The 16,270-nt window shown below is 42.3% G+C and overlaps 1 protein-coding gene across 1 annotated transcript in view; it reads left to right on the top strand.

The window, feature by feature from the left end:
- Positions 1 to 16,270, top strand: part of ABCA13 (ATP binding cassette subfamily A member 13) — a 578,079-nt gene that overhangs the window by 354,105 nt on the left and 207,704 nt on the right. Inside the window, exon 43 of the mRNA XM_053553839.1 lies at positions 6,040 to 6,289. Within this exon, the coding sequence (XP_053409814.1) occupies positions 6,040 to 6,289 (250 nt within the window). The remainder of the gene's footprint in view (positions 1 to 6,039; positions 6,290 to 16,270) is intronic.

Raw genomic sequence — 16,270 nt, 5'->3', positions numbered from 1 at the left:
TAGAAAAAAATGTAATTAGCCAAGCATGATTGATGGTAGATAACTGTAGTTCCAGTTACTTGGGAGACGAGGCAGGAAGATTGCTTGAGACCAGGAGTTTGAGGTTACTGAGAGCTTGGCTCATGCCACGGTAGTCTAGCCTGAGTAACAGAGTGAGATTCTGTCTCAACGACAACAAAAAGAAAAAGTTAAGGACTATTTTCTTGCATTAACAATTTGAAAGTAGTTGCTGTTGTAAGTGTTCTGCCCACCACTAATTTAAGACAACTATGCTGGATCAAGTTATTTCACACTAGTTAATTTAGGGGTTCCACTATCACTCCAGTAGATTTCACGTATTTCTCATCGACTTTTTCATCCTTAGCTCATCTAGTTCTGCAGGGTTGCTCCGTCATCCTGATCAGCCAACCAGCTTCATAACAAGATTTGCCCACAAATTCTGGATTTTCTGCTAGAGCTTCATAGATTTCAGTTACTTCTGATAAAGGAGAATAGAGTTTATCAGCTGCTTCCACACTTTCCAAAGCACCAAACTCATCTTGTTTAACTTTGTCCCACCTCAGGCAGACAGCAGCAACAGTATCTCCCAAAGCTTCCTGTGCGCAATTGCTGATTCCTGCTGCTACAACACTGTTTTCTGCAGTTATCCATGTTTCTCTGTGAATTTGTGCATCGAGAGCACAGTGGGTCCTGTTTCTGCTGCAGGATGGTGCCTGCTCTCAGGGGCCAGTGATGTGGAGGGAAGGGCATTGAGGCGGGCGCAGGCTGCAGGCCACAGTCCATACCCTCCATATCAATTATGGCCGTTCTGTGTGTATTATTTTGTAACATTGAGTATTTTCCTACGTTTTTAATATTTTAATGCTCTCTCATTTTTTGGTTAATCCGCGTTGTTCGTACCTTGTATAATATTCCCTACCCCACTCATTTTATTGAGCCACCCTCCATGCTTAGTTTTTCAGAAGATTATAATTCCATCTTAAATTGCTTTATTGACTTATAAAATTTAATAAACACTTTCCACATCATTGAGCATTTAGCTATCCTATTTCTTTAAGCGAATTAATATATTCCGCTATATGGTTGCACTGTCATTTGTTAAATTAACCCCCACGTAGGAAACACAGTAGAAGCTCTGTAATTTGAACACCCAGGGGACTGCAGTTGACAGTGTACTCAAGGGAAGTTCCTTATGTTGACCACGTCTGTACACATATACAACTTCCATTGAATACATGTGGTGCAAGTCTGGTCTATGAAAATTAGGTCAGTTTAAGGAGGTGGTCAACTCTCTTGTATTTAAATTGTTTCCAACCTCTTACTACTATTCTCTGTAAGATGTAACAAGTCACTTTGCTTTACATATTTATGAATTTTTATTTTTTTGTAGTACTCTTGAATTGGAATTAAGCAGATAAAAGGGGATCCATATGTGTTTCCCATAGAAAGACCACAGAGATCTACCCTCCTGCCAGCAGTGTATAAGAAGATCTATTTCTTTAAACTCTTGATAATATTAGGTGTTAACTTTATCTTCTGTCTTCACCATATTAATGAGCTGAAAAACTAAATCATTGAGTTATCTTACAATATTCATGTATTGCCTATTTCGTAGATCTTTTGTGAACTGTATATTCATGTATGTTGTGTGCTTATTTTCTTTTGGAGTTTTCATCTTAATTTTATTGACTTGAAACCATTAACTTTGTAATAAATTGTTTTAACATACTCAGGAACATTTGGAGGAACTCTGTAATGTGGAGATCATATTCCAGGGTGCTTGCTGAGTCTTTGATATTTTAAGTGGCTCCTTACAAGGTGTTTGAAAAACTGCAGCTACCTGACCAAAAAAAAAAAAAAAGAAAGAAAAGAAAGAAAAAAATATCTTTGGACATTCATCCTAAGCAGTTTGATAATCAGGGTAAATGGAAATGTTAATTATGAATGTAACTAGAGTCCTTGAATATAATTACACTCATAAGTCAAATAAGACAATTCATAACAATTTGGTCTGGCATTTTAATTTTGTCTGTTAAATTATTCATGCAAATACTTTTATGACTTTAACCATGAATATTTGATTGGTGGTTGATTCATAACCATAAAATATCTTAGCCCTTTCTTTTTCTCATTTATGTCCAATTAACATATATGGGAAGGTGGAGAAAATTTATTCTTCTTAGTATAAGAAATACCTTTCCCCACAGACTTATTGAGGCTGTCTAATGAACATTTAGTAGGACTGGAAGTCAACATTATGCCTATTCTGGGACTTTAATAAGTCTTCTAATAATAATCCTTATTACCAGGAGGGAAAAATATTTTAACTCTCTATTTTACAACCGAGGAAATGACATTCAGAATGGGTTAGTAATTTTGCAGAAATAACACAGTATGTTGGTAGCTGAGATTAAATTCAAATCCAGGTTTTTGGGGATTAAAAGACTGAATTTCCGGCTCAGCACCTGTAGCTCAACGGCTAGGGCGCCGGCCACATACATAAGAGCTGGTGGCTTAGAACCCAGCCCAGGCCTGCCAAACAACAATGACAACTACAACCAAAAAATAGCCGGGCTTTGTGGCTGGCACCTGTAGTCCCAGCTACTTGGGAGGCTGAGGCAAGAGAATCACTTAAGCCTAAGAGTTTGAGGTTGCTGTGAGCTATGATGCCACAGCACTCTACCAAGGATGACATAGTGGACTCTATCTGAAAAAAAAGAAAAAAAGATTGAATTTCCTTACCCCATAGTGACTCTCACATAGTGGTTCTCCATGAGCCAGGCCCCTGTGCCTATCAACTGGGATTCTCTGACTCTGCTCCCACATCTTCCCCATCACTAGAGAAAATCTCCAAGTAGATATTCAATACCCATTTACTTACATGAATTTTTTTTATCAACTGACAAAAATTTCTTCTCTGTCAAACAGGAATTTATGGCCGTTTGCCTGCTGCACACGTATAGGAGAAGGTCTTTAGGTTGGCAGGCTGCTAAGTGCGCGTAGAGGGATGTGAATGTCAAAAGATGCTCTGTAAAGGGTAATTTGTGGGCTGTGACATCTGGGAGACAGTGACTATTCAATTTTTCTTAAACCTAAACAAAGTCAAACACCTTTGTAAGGAGCCAGAGAAAGAGTTTCTTATTCAAAGGCCAGTGAAGACATCAAGCAATTATTTCAATGACTTTTAGAACTCCAGAGGGTGGGCAACCGAAAGCATCTCAATTATGTTTGTGTGAGTTAGACAATTCAGATCATTCTCTTAATGGATCTATATCCTTAATGCCATGAATTGGTGTGATCCAGCATTATAAACTCATAAACTATCAAGTATGTATACACGAAGGGTCAAATTCAGTTTAACAATATCCTTTTTCCTAGCTCTGAACTCTGTGTACTGATTTAATCACTGCTTTATGAGATCTGTACATGAATTACCATGGTAATATCTTAAATAAGTGGTTGCATAGCTGAGCTGAGCATCACAATCTCTTGGGAAGTTATATAAAAGCACATTTTTATCTCTAAGTCACCCGAGGCAGGCAGGGTCCAGCCATCAGCATTTTTATGCAGCCTGCTTTAGGAGTCACTGCTTTAACCACCCTCATTCGAGCTCTACTTGCCATGCAATAAAGGACTTCTTTGCCTTATAATATGTTAGGGAAAGCTCGTCACCAGTCCAGGAGGTTGCATGAGAAGAGCAAGGGCAGGTAGTTGGAAAGAAGGAAAGAGAAACTGATTGTCAGCAAAGGAGCAAGATGGGGACTCATGCCTCTAAAATACCATCATCTTGGCCCCAAGCAAAATTACAGACCTTTTGAAGAGAGCCCTCAGTTCTAGGCTGTTGTTGTTTAACTACAGTTAATGATTTTAATGGTACCATCTCTGCTGCTCCATTTCTGCCAAAGACAGACCTCTGCCCACCAGGGAGGCCCACCCAGACCTCCAGCCACCTGCCCTGGGCCTCCATCTGAACAATTCCGCTAAGCCATCTCCTGTGGTGCAAAGAACTAAAGACGCTTCCCGGCCCCTCTCCCCCGCTGGCCTGAGGCAGGGATGCAGGTTTTAGTTCCAAAGGGAGTGGCAGATGTTTTAAAGAGACAAAAAGAATTCTTGCCATTTTTTTCCCAGGCCTTTACTATGTTAGAAATATGCAAGCCTAATCGTCTGACTCAACCTCTGTGACTCCTGGATTTAGAACATTCAGTCCAGCACAAATCCTGCAATCCTTAAAATTGCTGTGGGGTCTTTCAGGGCTTGGCTTCTGATCACCTTTAACTTTCATCTCCTGGCACTGGCCACATGTATGTGCCACATTCTGCTCCCTCGCAGAGATGGTTATTCACACAGCATGCTGGGCTTATTTATAGCTTCTGTCTTGATCTTTAAACATCCACATTCCCTTGTCTGCCTGTACATTTCAATGGCTCCTAGGGAGTCTGGGAGTCTGCCCAAACATCCTTGCTAAAGTACCTGTTTTCTCACTTTTCCCTTCAACATCCCGAGGACTCACCTCTTGGCACTGACTCTTTCAGCATGGCCCACTCTGTCCCAGGGGTTTGTTACACTATGTTGGGTTATTTCCTTACATTTTTGTCTTAACTCTATGTCACACATTTTTTTGGAGGACAGAAATTAAGTGCCCTAGTGCCCCCCACCCACTGGGCATTCAGTCAACATCTTAGAGGAATGAGGGAGCTATTTCAGATGTGTATTTTTATCCCCAGCGATACCTCTATAGCTCTGTTCTCAATGCTGTTACAAATGATTTCTCTTTCAAAATGGTACAATTTCTTTAAAAGTGTTTTCTTTTGGGTCTTCCAACTTGTTTACTGCTCTTCTATTAACTGTATTTCTATTTTGTATTTGTGAGTACCACAGTCTGTTCAGTACATCTGTTCTTTTATAAGACCACTTTTCTTGTAAAATTCTTTGCATTGGATTTTCTGGAGTACTTTAGAGGGAATTGCTGGGAAAACTATTGACACAGCTGATTGATTGGGCCGTGTCCTCCCTTCAGACAGCTGTAGACTGCAGCCGCAGAGGCTCTCTCTCTCCTGACTTCCCATCCTCACACTGGCCATGAAAATTGCTCTCAACAGCATTGTTTGGAATGTTTAACCTAAACTGGAACAGGTTTATAAAGATTTTTTTTTTGTGTGTGTGTGTGTGGAATCCCCAAAAGAGCACTCCTGAGGAGCGTGATCAATAACTAGATCAATGATGCACAGCTCACGCTTGAATCTTACCTGGTGACCCCTCTGATCACTAAGACAGTTTTCTCAGAGCTGCTGTGTCCTACCAAGTACGGAAGGGAGGGGCAGAATCCCTGAGGCCTGATGGGGCCGGGGCAGCTGCAGCCTGGTGGAGGCACAGTGGGCCTGGTGTAGGGTACAGGCCCAGGGGCGAGAGGTCCAGGGGCAGAGAGGCATCCAGCTGGGGCAGAGGCACAGGGCTGAGGCACAACACAAGGGGTGACCAGGGCATAACTCAGGGCTTTCTCAGTAAAGACCTCCTAAGGTTAAGAACAAAGAGGAGAAGATGGTGAGAGAGCAGGAGGAGGAAGCGGAGGAAGCCGAGCCCTGGGTCCCAGGAGGGCCGAGCAGCCACCCGGTCGGCTCAATTTGTGCATGTAGGGGGGCCGGATGGGGGTGCGGCACTCACAAAACCTCTTACCCATCCTCTGTTTTTGTTGTGCTAGAATCCAGATCTCATTTTAACGAAGGAATGTAGATAGGAGGCCCCTCGCTTTCAACAGCAGTATCAGAGAGGGACCAACAGAGGCACTTTGCTCTTGGCATGTGATGCCATGAGACATTATTTTGTATTTTAACCTCCCAGAACAGGGAGACTTGAAGGCCAGGATTCCGTCCTTCTGCTCCTCGAGAGGACTGTCACTCGGTATGGGGTCCAGTGTGCCTGGTGTTCCTATGGCCACAAGCTGCCGCAGGGCCATCTCCAGGACAGAGAAACAACTGTGCTGGCCTTTGATGGTGCTGAGCTGACTTCGTCCTGTCCTCCCCACCCCCTTTCCACTTGCAGGTGACCATCAGGCTCGGCCCCCACGCCTGCGTGGCGGCCAGCTGGTCTGTGCACAGATGGCCGCCCTCCTGGTGACCCGGCTGCGCCACACGGGACGCGCGTGGAAAAGCGCCGTCTGGCGCCTGCTGCTACCCGTTCTCTTCGTGGCCTTGGCAATGGGCTTGTTCATGGTGAGGCCTCTGGCCACTGACTACCCTCCCCTCAGAATGACCCCTGGCCATTACCAGACAGCCGAAACTTACTTTTTCAGGTAAGAACCTTTTTTTTTTTTTTTTTTCTCTTTTAACTTGAAAACTATGTCAGGACAGATCATGAACAGCAATAACTTTGATACTTTCAAGAATTTCAAACAAAAACTTCAAATATAAACTTCTCATTATTTTTAAGGTCTCAGTTCACAGGGAGAAGCTTTGAGAAGCTCTTGCTGTACTCAGGCTGTCGGGGTTGGGGAGGCAGGGCCGCCCTCCAAGGCCCCGTCCCTGACACCTCCCCACGGTGCTGCTGGGTCCCCTACGCAAAAGGGCACAACAGGCCATCTGCTGACAGGTGAAGGGCTGGACACACTACCCACTAGGTCCTCAGCAGGGGGTTGGAGGGCCAGATCTAGTTTGGAATTTTCAGGCTTCTAGGACGTATATTGTACATTTCACAAAACTCTCCACAGCTGCTCCTGGGACCACAGACCATAACTGCACACAGCTCTGTGCAGAGCACATATGAGTCGGCTGCCATCAAACCGTGATGTCCCCAGGCCAGGGTAGGTCAGGATTTGCTGCAATACTTTCAGAACAGTCTGGGCTTTGCCACCGAACACATTTACACAGGAGCTTCTCAGAACTTCTGGATTGTAGATTCACAGATGTAGAGTTGGAAACCCAGACCTCCTAGGTTCCTCTGCCTGGGCATGGCTGCCACCTCTCTAGAGTCAGCTGTGCTTCGGAGTCACTGAACGTCTGGTCCTGGCCAGGCACTGCCAGGGGTGTGATAACAGACATGATTACGGTGAGCAGGCACAATCATATTTCAAGGTGGCTACGTTTGTTCACATTTGAGGTGGGGAAGCAAATCACTGGCACCCAGTGCTGCTGGTTTACAATAGTACAAACTCGTGGGCCAGCGTTTTCATCCTGAGGACAACTAGGAGGCCAGGATCAGTCCTGCTTTTGTCAGACGTGTATTTGTGCTAAAGGAATGAGCTTAATCAGCTGGACTCTAAGCACTTGCTAAAATGTATGCAACTTTTACAGTGATGTGTAATTTGAAATAAAATTTAAACAAATGAAGGGACAGAGGGAAAATGTATACCGAGCTCCTGTTTGTCGTTTTCTCTTTTGGGTCTCTATACTTCTCTGTGTGTCTTTGTCCTCCACGGGTCTGGTTTAACTAAAGGAAAGAATTCCTGCAACGATCCTATTTGTAGAACTGGTCCATGTCCCCAGAATCCCCTTTTCAGGTGGTCCTCTTATCTTCTGGGCCCATATATTTTATTAGCCTACTATTGTCTTCCTTTTAAGCAGTGTTTAAAATGAACATGCCTATGTGTGAGAGGGTCCACTAATGCTTTTATTCTTCCCAAAGGTTCAAATTTCTGCCATACTCCTCAGTATGAAAAGGCTGTCACTATTTTTTAGCCTTTTCATTTTAAAATCTATTTCTTAAAGCAAATAATACAAAACACAGGCTAGCAAAAAAATTCAAAAAGCAAAAAACAAAAACAAATTTAAAAGAATCACATGTAATTCTATCAGAGATAACTCCCACAGGCCTATTGGTGTATAATCTGCATTTTATGTATGTATAATGCTTTTAACTATATGCATTTTTATTTTTTATGTAATGCTTTCTGTGATTTGCTTTTTTTTTACTCAGTCATATATATTTGTATCTGTTCTCATGAATCAGCACAACTTTATTATCCATAAAAACCATGCTAGCAAGGGCAGTGCCTGTGACTCAAAGGAGTAGGGTACCAGCCCCATATGCTGGAGGTGGCGGGTTCAAACCCAGCCCTGGCCAAAGACTGCAAAAAAAAAAAAAAAAAACCCAAAACAAAAACAAAACTAGTGAAACTACTGTATGTATACGGTAGTATTGAAGAAATCATAATTTATTTAAACAAACTCTATGTGATAGGTAATGCTGTACAAATATCTGTGTTCATTTAGATTCATGTGACTGTCAAATTATTTTCATCATCATGTATTCCTATTGGAAATTTGGTGGCAAAGGCATTAGTATTGTAATGGTAGATATTGTCAAATTACCTGTATAAATTGGTGCCAGTTGAAAATCTCACAAAGTAGTTGATTTTTTATTGTGCACCTACTATGTGCTAGGTCCTGCTTTAGGCAGTAGTTATGTAGTTGTGACTAGAATAGGCCAAAGACTTCTACTCTTATGGAAGAAAAGACACGCCCTTTTCCAAACTCCTTGACTTTTCAGAGTCCAGATCTGCTATCTCTTTGCACTTTTAAGCAGCTCTTTGATTACTATTGCAGCTGAAGGTTTTCAGTCATTTTCTGGTTATTTAAATTTTGACTTTATATGTAGCATACATTAACCATCGTCTACATTATAAACTTATTTCCATACTCTTGCTACTGACTGAATTCCCCTTCACCCTTCCCTCCTACCCAACTTTACCTTTTCATCTGTTTCTTCTGAGACTGGCGAGAATTGCTCTCTATGGTCTTTATCTTACCGATACCATTTCAGTTCACTCCAGATAGCTATTCACACCCTCTACCGCATTGTTAATTTGGTAATTATGTTTTTCATTTGAAAGCATTTTTCGTTCTCTCTCAGTATTCATTTTTCATAGCAGTAACCCATTCCAAAAGTATTTTGAGCCTGAGAATTAGATATTTCAATCTTTTCTTCTATTTGTAAGAATTGCTCTTCTAAGGGAAGACATTTGTTTGTTCTCATTTTTCCTTGTATTACCCGATTATGAAGCAGATGAGCTTGTTCATACAGAGCTTCATTTTCTCATGATGGGTGGAGTCCCACCTGCCACAGGACGTCCTTCCTGTTCTGTCAAGAATTGCACCTGCTCCTCCTGATGGTTAATTTCAGGCTACAGGGACAAGAACAAGCTTATGGTTTTGTAGTTTTTATTTTAGTAGAGTAAGTAGCTTAGTTATTTATGAGGAAAAAATAATAAACTACACAGAGATTATCTACACTGATGGAAAGTTTTCTTGATCTTTTGTGTTATCTTGGGTGTTTGTAGGGATAGCCAAAAATTAGTCAGGGAGAAGGATGACTAAACTGTTTTATTTTTGGTGAAACTGTTAGGGACTCACTGTTGAAATATACTCTTTTTCTTCCATGTCAGTACAGAATCCTCTCTATGTAGACTAACTGTGTGCTTTAGTTTCTCCAAAGATAACTTCTACTGCTTTAAATATGTACAAAACTTGTCCCTTTTCAATCTCACAAGTGTCCTGGCATGGGTGATAAATGATAGGACCATTCCATCTATATTGAATCTGAGCACCATGATATGAAGCTCAGCACAGGAACAAATCCCAAAGGGCCCAGATTCCCACTGTCATGTTCCACCTGCTCCCCTGTGGACCCAAGCTGCCCAGGGACACCCTGTACCTGTTCCTGCTGCTCCAAATATAGGCACACTCTAATTTCATAAGATCTGTGAGCAGCTCCTTGGGGAGGATCCTTGGGGATGTATGTAGGGTTGCCATTTCAGTTGCTTACTTTCTCCTTAGAGTGCTGACAGGTGTATAGTCAGACCTGTATGTGGCTCTCAAAACTCATTGGGTACTTTAGCTCTGTGTTGACCTGGACAATACACGTAACTCTTACTTTATTAGTGTTCTGACCAGTCTCAATAGGCCTCCCTGGTCCTCAAATCTTACAGTTGAGGAAAAACAAATATATGCCTATTTAAATAGATTTAAATTTTTTATTTTAGGTATACATTTTCATAAGAACACAAACCAAAACCAATGTGCCAGAGAGGAGCTCTTCCATCTGGATTCTTTTGTGAATACAGTGAGCAGACAGCAGCCCCCCAGCATAGAGAGGATTTTGTGCTCCTCGAGCCCAAACCAACAGGCAATTTGGTGACTCAGTCTCCAGTGGTCTCCAATTCAAATGCCTTGGGGTCGCCTCTGAGCTCATTCAGGGCAGAGCAGCCACATAGAAGCCAGGAGGGGGTGGTGCAGCTCTGTGGCCGTGCGTCTGTAGTGGGGAGACCTGTGGGCCCACTGCAGAGACTCAGTAGCTCCCATTGCCCTGGGATGATGTCTGCACATACAAGCAAGATCTGTAAATCTTCAAGGTGCTTCCCTCTTGCACTCTGCTCTTCAGAGGGACATAATCATGCATGATGCTACTGCATCTGTCTGTGTTTAAGTAAACGCAGAAACCACCTTTCCCTGATCCCTGTTCTCTCTGCCCCCCTAACTCTACACACTCATGCTCCTAGCAAAATAAGAACACTTTCAAAACACGGCTCAGAGGGGCCATCAGCCGCTGCTCTGTCCTCCGTATATCTGCCCTTACTGCCTGGATCTCACTGTGGTCTAACCTATCGCTGGAGATTCTTGCCTTCCTTCCTACAGAGAGACTCCCTTGAGGGTAAAAATCACATGTTCTTCATCCCTGTACATTTAGTTCCTGCCACAGAGTCTAGAAATGGTTACTTTCATTAAATACTTGTTAAATTGGATTATTTGATTGAAATAAAATGTACCAGAAACAGTCTTCCAGAGATTAATGTGGACAGGCAGCAGACACACAAATGGACTATAGAAAAATCGCTCTCTACACAGTAACAATATTTAGTGATTCCGTGACGCCACCTTCTGGGACAGGGCAGGTGATCCTAACAAGAGGTTGTGCTCTCAAATACAACACTAAGTTCATTCCCTTGGAAGAACCTATGGAGTTCCCGGAATATAGACTGACCCTGGCCCATTGCCTGCTGTTTGTTCCCATCACCAAACTCTCTCTCCTTGTCTCCAAGTCCTCCAGCCAGAAAAAGACCTCACAGAAGCAAGGCCAGGACTCCAATTCCTGGTCACAATACCCATTCTCTGAGAGCCTCCAAAAGGCCGGTGGACATACTTGCACGTGACCAGTCCCTACCTGCTCTTCACCATTTTCCCACACAGTTTGCGTGTGAGCAGAAAGTAACTATCTTCATCTGCCAGGGTTGCTATGACACGTTCTTTCACTCACTGTTCTGCAAGTGAGAAATCTGACACTCAGGTGTCAGGGGGGCCGTGCTCTCCCTGAAGGCTCCGAGGAGGATCCACCCGTGCCCTTCAGCTTCTGATGGTTGCTGGCAATCGGTGGCATGATGGGGCTTGTGGTGGCATCACTGTGATCCCAGACTCCTGTCTCCAGGTGGCCTTCTGCCTCTGTGTTGCCTGAATTTCCCTCTGTTTATAAGGACATCAGTCATACTGGTTTCGGGGCCCACTCTAATCCTCTGTGAACTCATCTGATTGTTTCTGCAAAATCTTAATTTCCCCAGGTCACATTCTGAGGTTCTAGGTGGAAATGAATTTTACAGGAGAGATGAATCATCCCACACCCTTTTCTACAACATCTTCTTATCCAGTACCACCCAACTCGACCAAATTCTTGGCCATTTCCCTAAGTCATACTCACTTGGTATTCTGTAAAAGTCATGCCCTTCTGCTGTGTGCAGAAGGATAACAGAAATTACAATTAATTGAAAACTAACAGTGCTTGTTGGTATATATTCACTGGCTTTCCGTGAAAACCTCCACCATGCTTTGCAAAATGGTTGCTGGAATGTGTCAAAGGTCCACGCGATGTTGGTTTTCCAGGGACGCCAGTTATGGCTCAGCTTTCCTCCCGGCCATCTTCCGTAATTCACTTTTTTCTTCCATATACATTCTACATACAGGGTGTCTTTCTCTCTCACAGAGATAATAAGCATAGCAGTGCTTCCTTAATTCTGTAAGATGATAGATAAGATGTTTTGATAATTCAATGAGATGATGAATGGGCAGTTTTCTGGAAATTGAAAGCTTAGTGAAAGTTGTTCTTCTTAGTATATACAAGAGTGGACTACTGTAACATCTGTACTTCTGAATGGGCTGGGGAGAGCGTAGTACATGACATAATTGCTAACTGGCTCTTAGAAACCTTTTCCAAGGCAGAGGAACATGCAGAGTGCTGCTTGCCTCTCAGCCCTCGCATCCTGGCTGCATTCCCTGCCTACGAGGTTTGTTGCCACACTGGGCTTTTGTCCAGATCGTGGAATATCTAAACTCTACCATGACTTTGCATGTCCAGTTTGATACCCTGGGAGTACTTTTCCTGCCAGTCATGACTTGGCTACTGCTCTCTAACTTTGACTCATCCATGATCTCTTTACAGTACACTGGGAAAAACTAGGTGGTAAACCAGATAGCTTAGTCTATTTGCTTGACTTAATTATATAGATCCCAAGGGTATCAAGTTCAGCCCTCCGTAGGCATTCTTAAAATATTTATTCTTGCGTGAATGTACACCCTTTTCTCTCTACCCAAACCTGAATTTAAGATGCACTTTACAGCCCTCCACTGCTCTATGGGCTGACCCAGCTAAGACTCAGTACTTGGCGAATTGCTGATAGTACAGAACTATGTCCTACCTCTTAGTATGAGGAAATAAAAAGAGAGTCACTGATGAAAAAATTCTCATTTTGAAGACACTGAACTTATAGATATTAGATGAATCAATGAGTTGACAAAAGTAACAAGGAGTGAGATTTACAAGAACACAATTCAGGGCCAAGTATGGTGGCTCATGCCTGTAATCCTAGCACTTTGGGAGGCTGAGGTGGGAGGATTGCTTGAGGCCAGGAGCTCAAGATCAGCCTGGGCAATGTAATGAATCCTGCTTCCTGCAATCTCTAAAAAAAAAAAAAAAATAGCCAGGCAGTGTTGTGCACACCCAGTAGTTCCAGCTACTTGGGATGCTGAGGCAGGAGCATCACTTGAGCCCAGGAGTTTGAGGTTGCTGTGAGCTGTGATGAGTCACTAAACTATGGCCTGGGCACTGAGCAATATTCTATCTCAAAAAGCAAAACAAAACAAACAAACAAAAAAGAATACAGTTCAGGTGTTCTAGCTCTATTTTTAATTTTATAAACATGCACAGAGATACAAGTTTTATCCTTAAAAATTTTACAGTGAAGTAGGAAGAATAAATCTACAGAAAGATGAAGGTAAGTCTTACACGTGCTATGTAATAGGTAGATATTTTTGTAGGAAGTGTAGCTCAGCTGGGTGGGGGAACCCATTTTAGGGTGTCAGGGAAGGTTGTCTAAGGCTGTGGCCCCTGCGCTGAATCTTCAGAGTTGAATAGGTGTTTCCCCAGCATATAAAAGGGAACTTTCATTCTCTCCTTCCCTTTCTAGAGGAAGAAATGTGGAAGAAAGATGAATACATGTGAAAAGTCATGTTGCAAAAGTCTATGTTTTATGGCCGGTGCTGTAAGACTCCAAGTAGAATGGATATTATTCTGCCAACAGAATAGAGGGAGGCATTAGGAAGTTTTAAAATCCGGGGAGTGATATAACTGGGATTGTTTCTGTAGCTTCTGGGCATGAGCGTATTTTGGAGCAGTCCCTCTGATTTTTTTTCTCTCTTGGTAACGTTTTTTTTCTTTTTTTGGACTCATGGAAGAATTCAAATTTACCCTTGCACTGCAGTATGTTTTTCCCATTGTTTTCTCATCAAACCTGCAAACTAGGGTCATTTTTCAATTCTGGGTAATTTTCTTCTACAATTGGCTTAATGTTTCCTCACATCTGTTTTTCCTTCACCTCATTTTTAGAACTCCTGGTGCATCCCACGTTAGGGTCGCACACGCTCATCTTTTAAGTACTTTATCTTTCTTACGCTTTTTTTTTCTGTTTGTTACATTTCTCCTACATCACTACTGGTATCTAAATAATGACCATAATCCTACTTAATTCATATCTTCAATACTATCTTAAGGAAACCAGTCTTGGTTTCAGAAAGTCCTATCAGTGTTATTCTCAAATACTGTTACTTAACGGTTTGTTTTTGTTTGTTTTCTATATTCATCCAGGGACTTTATTTTTAATAATTTTCTGTACTGATTTAGTTTTTCTTTGGTTTCTGCCCCCCCTGGAATGTGTAATTGTGGTTGCTGTTTTGTCAGATCAGGCAAAGATGTTACCTATCAACTGGCGGAAACTCCAAGAGAGGTGAAGCCCAAGTCCATTCTAGCTGTGTAAAGAAGCTCTGAGAAAGATGGCGCCCAAGCCCATTCCAGCTCTGTAGAGAAATTCTGAGAGAGATGGGGCCCAAGCCCATTACAGATCTTTAGAGTAGCAGGCACTGCCAGTACTTTCTCCAATTTTCAACTCCCTATACTTTCCTGACTTAGATGTAGGAAGGCATAAACCCATTCAATTAAGATTTTTCTTTACTATGGGCCAGTGATATTAGGGGAGGCTGAGATCAGTCTTACCTGGGGACTTTCAGGCATCTGAGAGGCTTCCCTGGATGAGTCCTTTCTTGTCCTCACCTCTGGACCCTCTCGTCCTCGTCTTCAAATTGCATTCATATGTTGCCTGGTGTACAGGAAAACAGACTTGAGTTAGCTCTGCCAATAGTAACTTCCACAGAGCCTAAGACCTCACCTGGAATCAGATGTTCATCATCACCAGAAGCTGATTGGATGAGGAGAAGCAGAGAGGTTGGAGCTGGGAGTATGGGGAAGGAAGGAGAGAGAGTGCAGGTGTTCCTAGAAGCTCCACGTTTCTCAAGGTTGGTTTGATCCTTATTGGAATCAGAACAGCTAGGGGCTCTTTTTAAGCAGGAAGACACGTTAGGATGGTGCTCAGGTGGGGGCGTTTGTTCATTCAAGTTCCTTGGGTCACTCTGGGACACTTTAAATTTTGTGAAATAATGAATTGAAGAGAGAAAGTAACCCCAAATACGAACTGCCTCGGGAATCACAATTAAGCAGAAATTTTTAATTTCTAGTTGTCTGGTAAGGACAGATACCAAATGCTTCTAACATTGAGATCTATTTAAAAATAAAGTAAGAATTTGAAGGTAACCAAAGAGGGCAAGTTTAGGAACAAGTAATTGAATTTTATGTCAAGGAGATATTAAAACAGTTTTTTTTTTTTTAATGACAAGCTCTAGGCTTATGTAAAAAAGTGATGAAGAGTAAATCTTAACTTTTAAACTTGTTCTTAGCAATTATTGCAAGTAAACTACTTTATGGATGAAATATTTTTTCATAAAAATATTTTCAACTTTTCATGTTTGTTCTTGGATTAATGGGTCATAGGCGAGCAGTCCAGAGTATTTCCAGAGATGCCATAAATAACGTTTTCCTTTTATATAAGGCACATTTCAGCAGAATGTATCACCTTTTCCTTGTAAAAGTGTTTTCTCATTTGTTAGAACCCAGAAGGCTGTTTGTACAGAGGTCACTGTTTACTTATGAGGCATAACTTTGTTGTGAATTTCAGTGTGTTCCATCATTGTATATTTCTGGCCACAGCTGCAGGGAATCTTATTAGGACAGTTGTAAACCACCTGAATATTTAAAAATCTTTATTGTATGGTATGCAGTGGTGAAGGTAGTGTTTTTCTATAAACAATTATGTCTTTTTGGTTTTAGATGCTACAGAGGTGTTTGCATTCTAAGTTTATACCAAGTTACTGCTCCGAAAACAACAGTTGTCCTCAGAATATAATACTAATTTGGCATAATGAGTTTCAGTGTCTTTTCCATTAAATTTTGTTCTTGTTTCAGTGGTAAGAGCTCTGAGAAGCTCAGGTTTAAGGAAGTGAATAATTGGATAGAGATGACCAATTAGGCCCATGCTTTCAGTACAGATCACAGTATATTCAACAAATTATGGTTGAGCACCTACTGAGCTCCAACTACTGCCCTAAGCATGTGGCCTTTCTCTTGAGGATCATTTTGTTCTGGTAATGAGAAGCCTCTAGTTAAAATGCAGTGTAGGTGTGCATCAGGGCCTTTGGGCAAAATGAGCAGCAAGGATGTGGGGAGCACTCACCGTGGCATCAGTGTGCCTGCTGGGGCTTATAGGCTGGACAAGTCTCCCCCATGGGTATCCAGGGATCTTGGCATACCACTCAGCGGGAGCAGCTTCCTCAAGGAGAATCTGCCCAATCAGAAAGTGGTTCAGCTATGCCAGTCTGGGCTGGGCTGGGCTGGGCTGCTCTGGGCTGCC

This window comes from Nycticebus coucang, chromosome 11 (genome assembly GCF_027406575.1).
Source record: "Nycticebus coucang isolate mNycCou1 chromosome 11, mNycCou1.pri, whole genome shotgun sequence".
NCBI classification, from domain to species: domain Eukaryota; kingdom Metazoa; phylum Chordata; class Mammalia; order Primates; family Lorisidae; genus Nycticebus; species Nycticebus coucang.
Note: the sequence above shows the minus strand (reverse complement) of the source record. Positions and strands in the feature narration are given on the sequence as shown.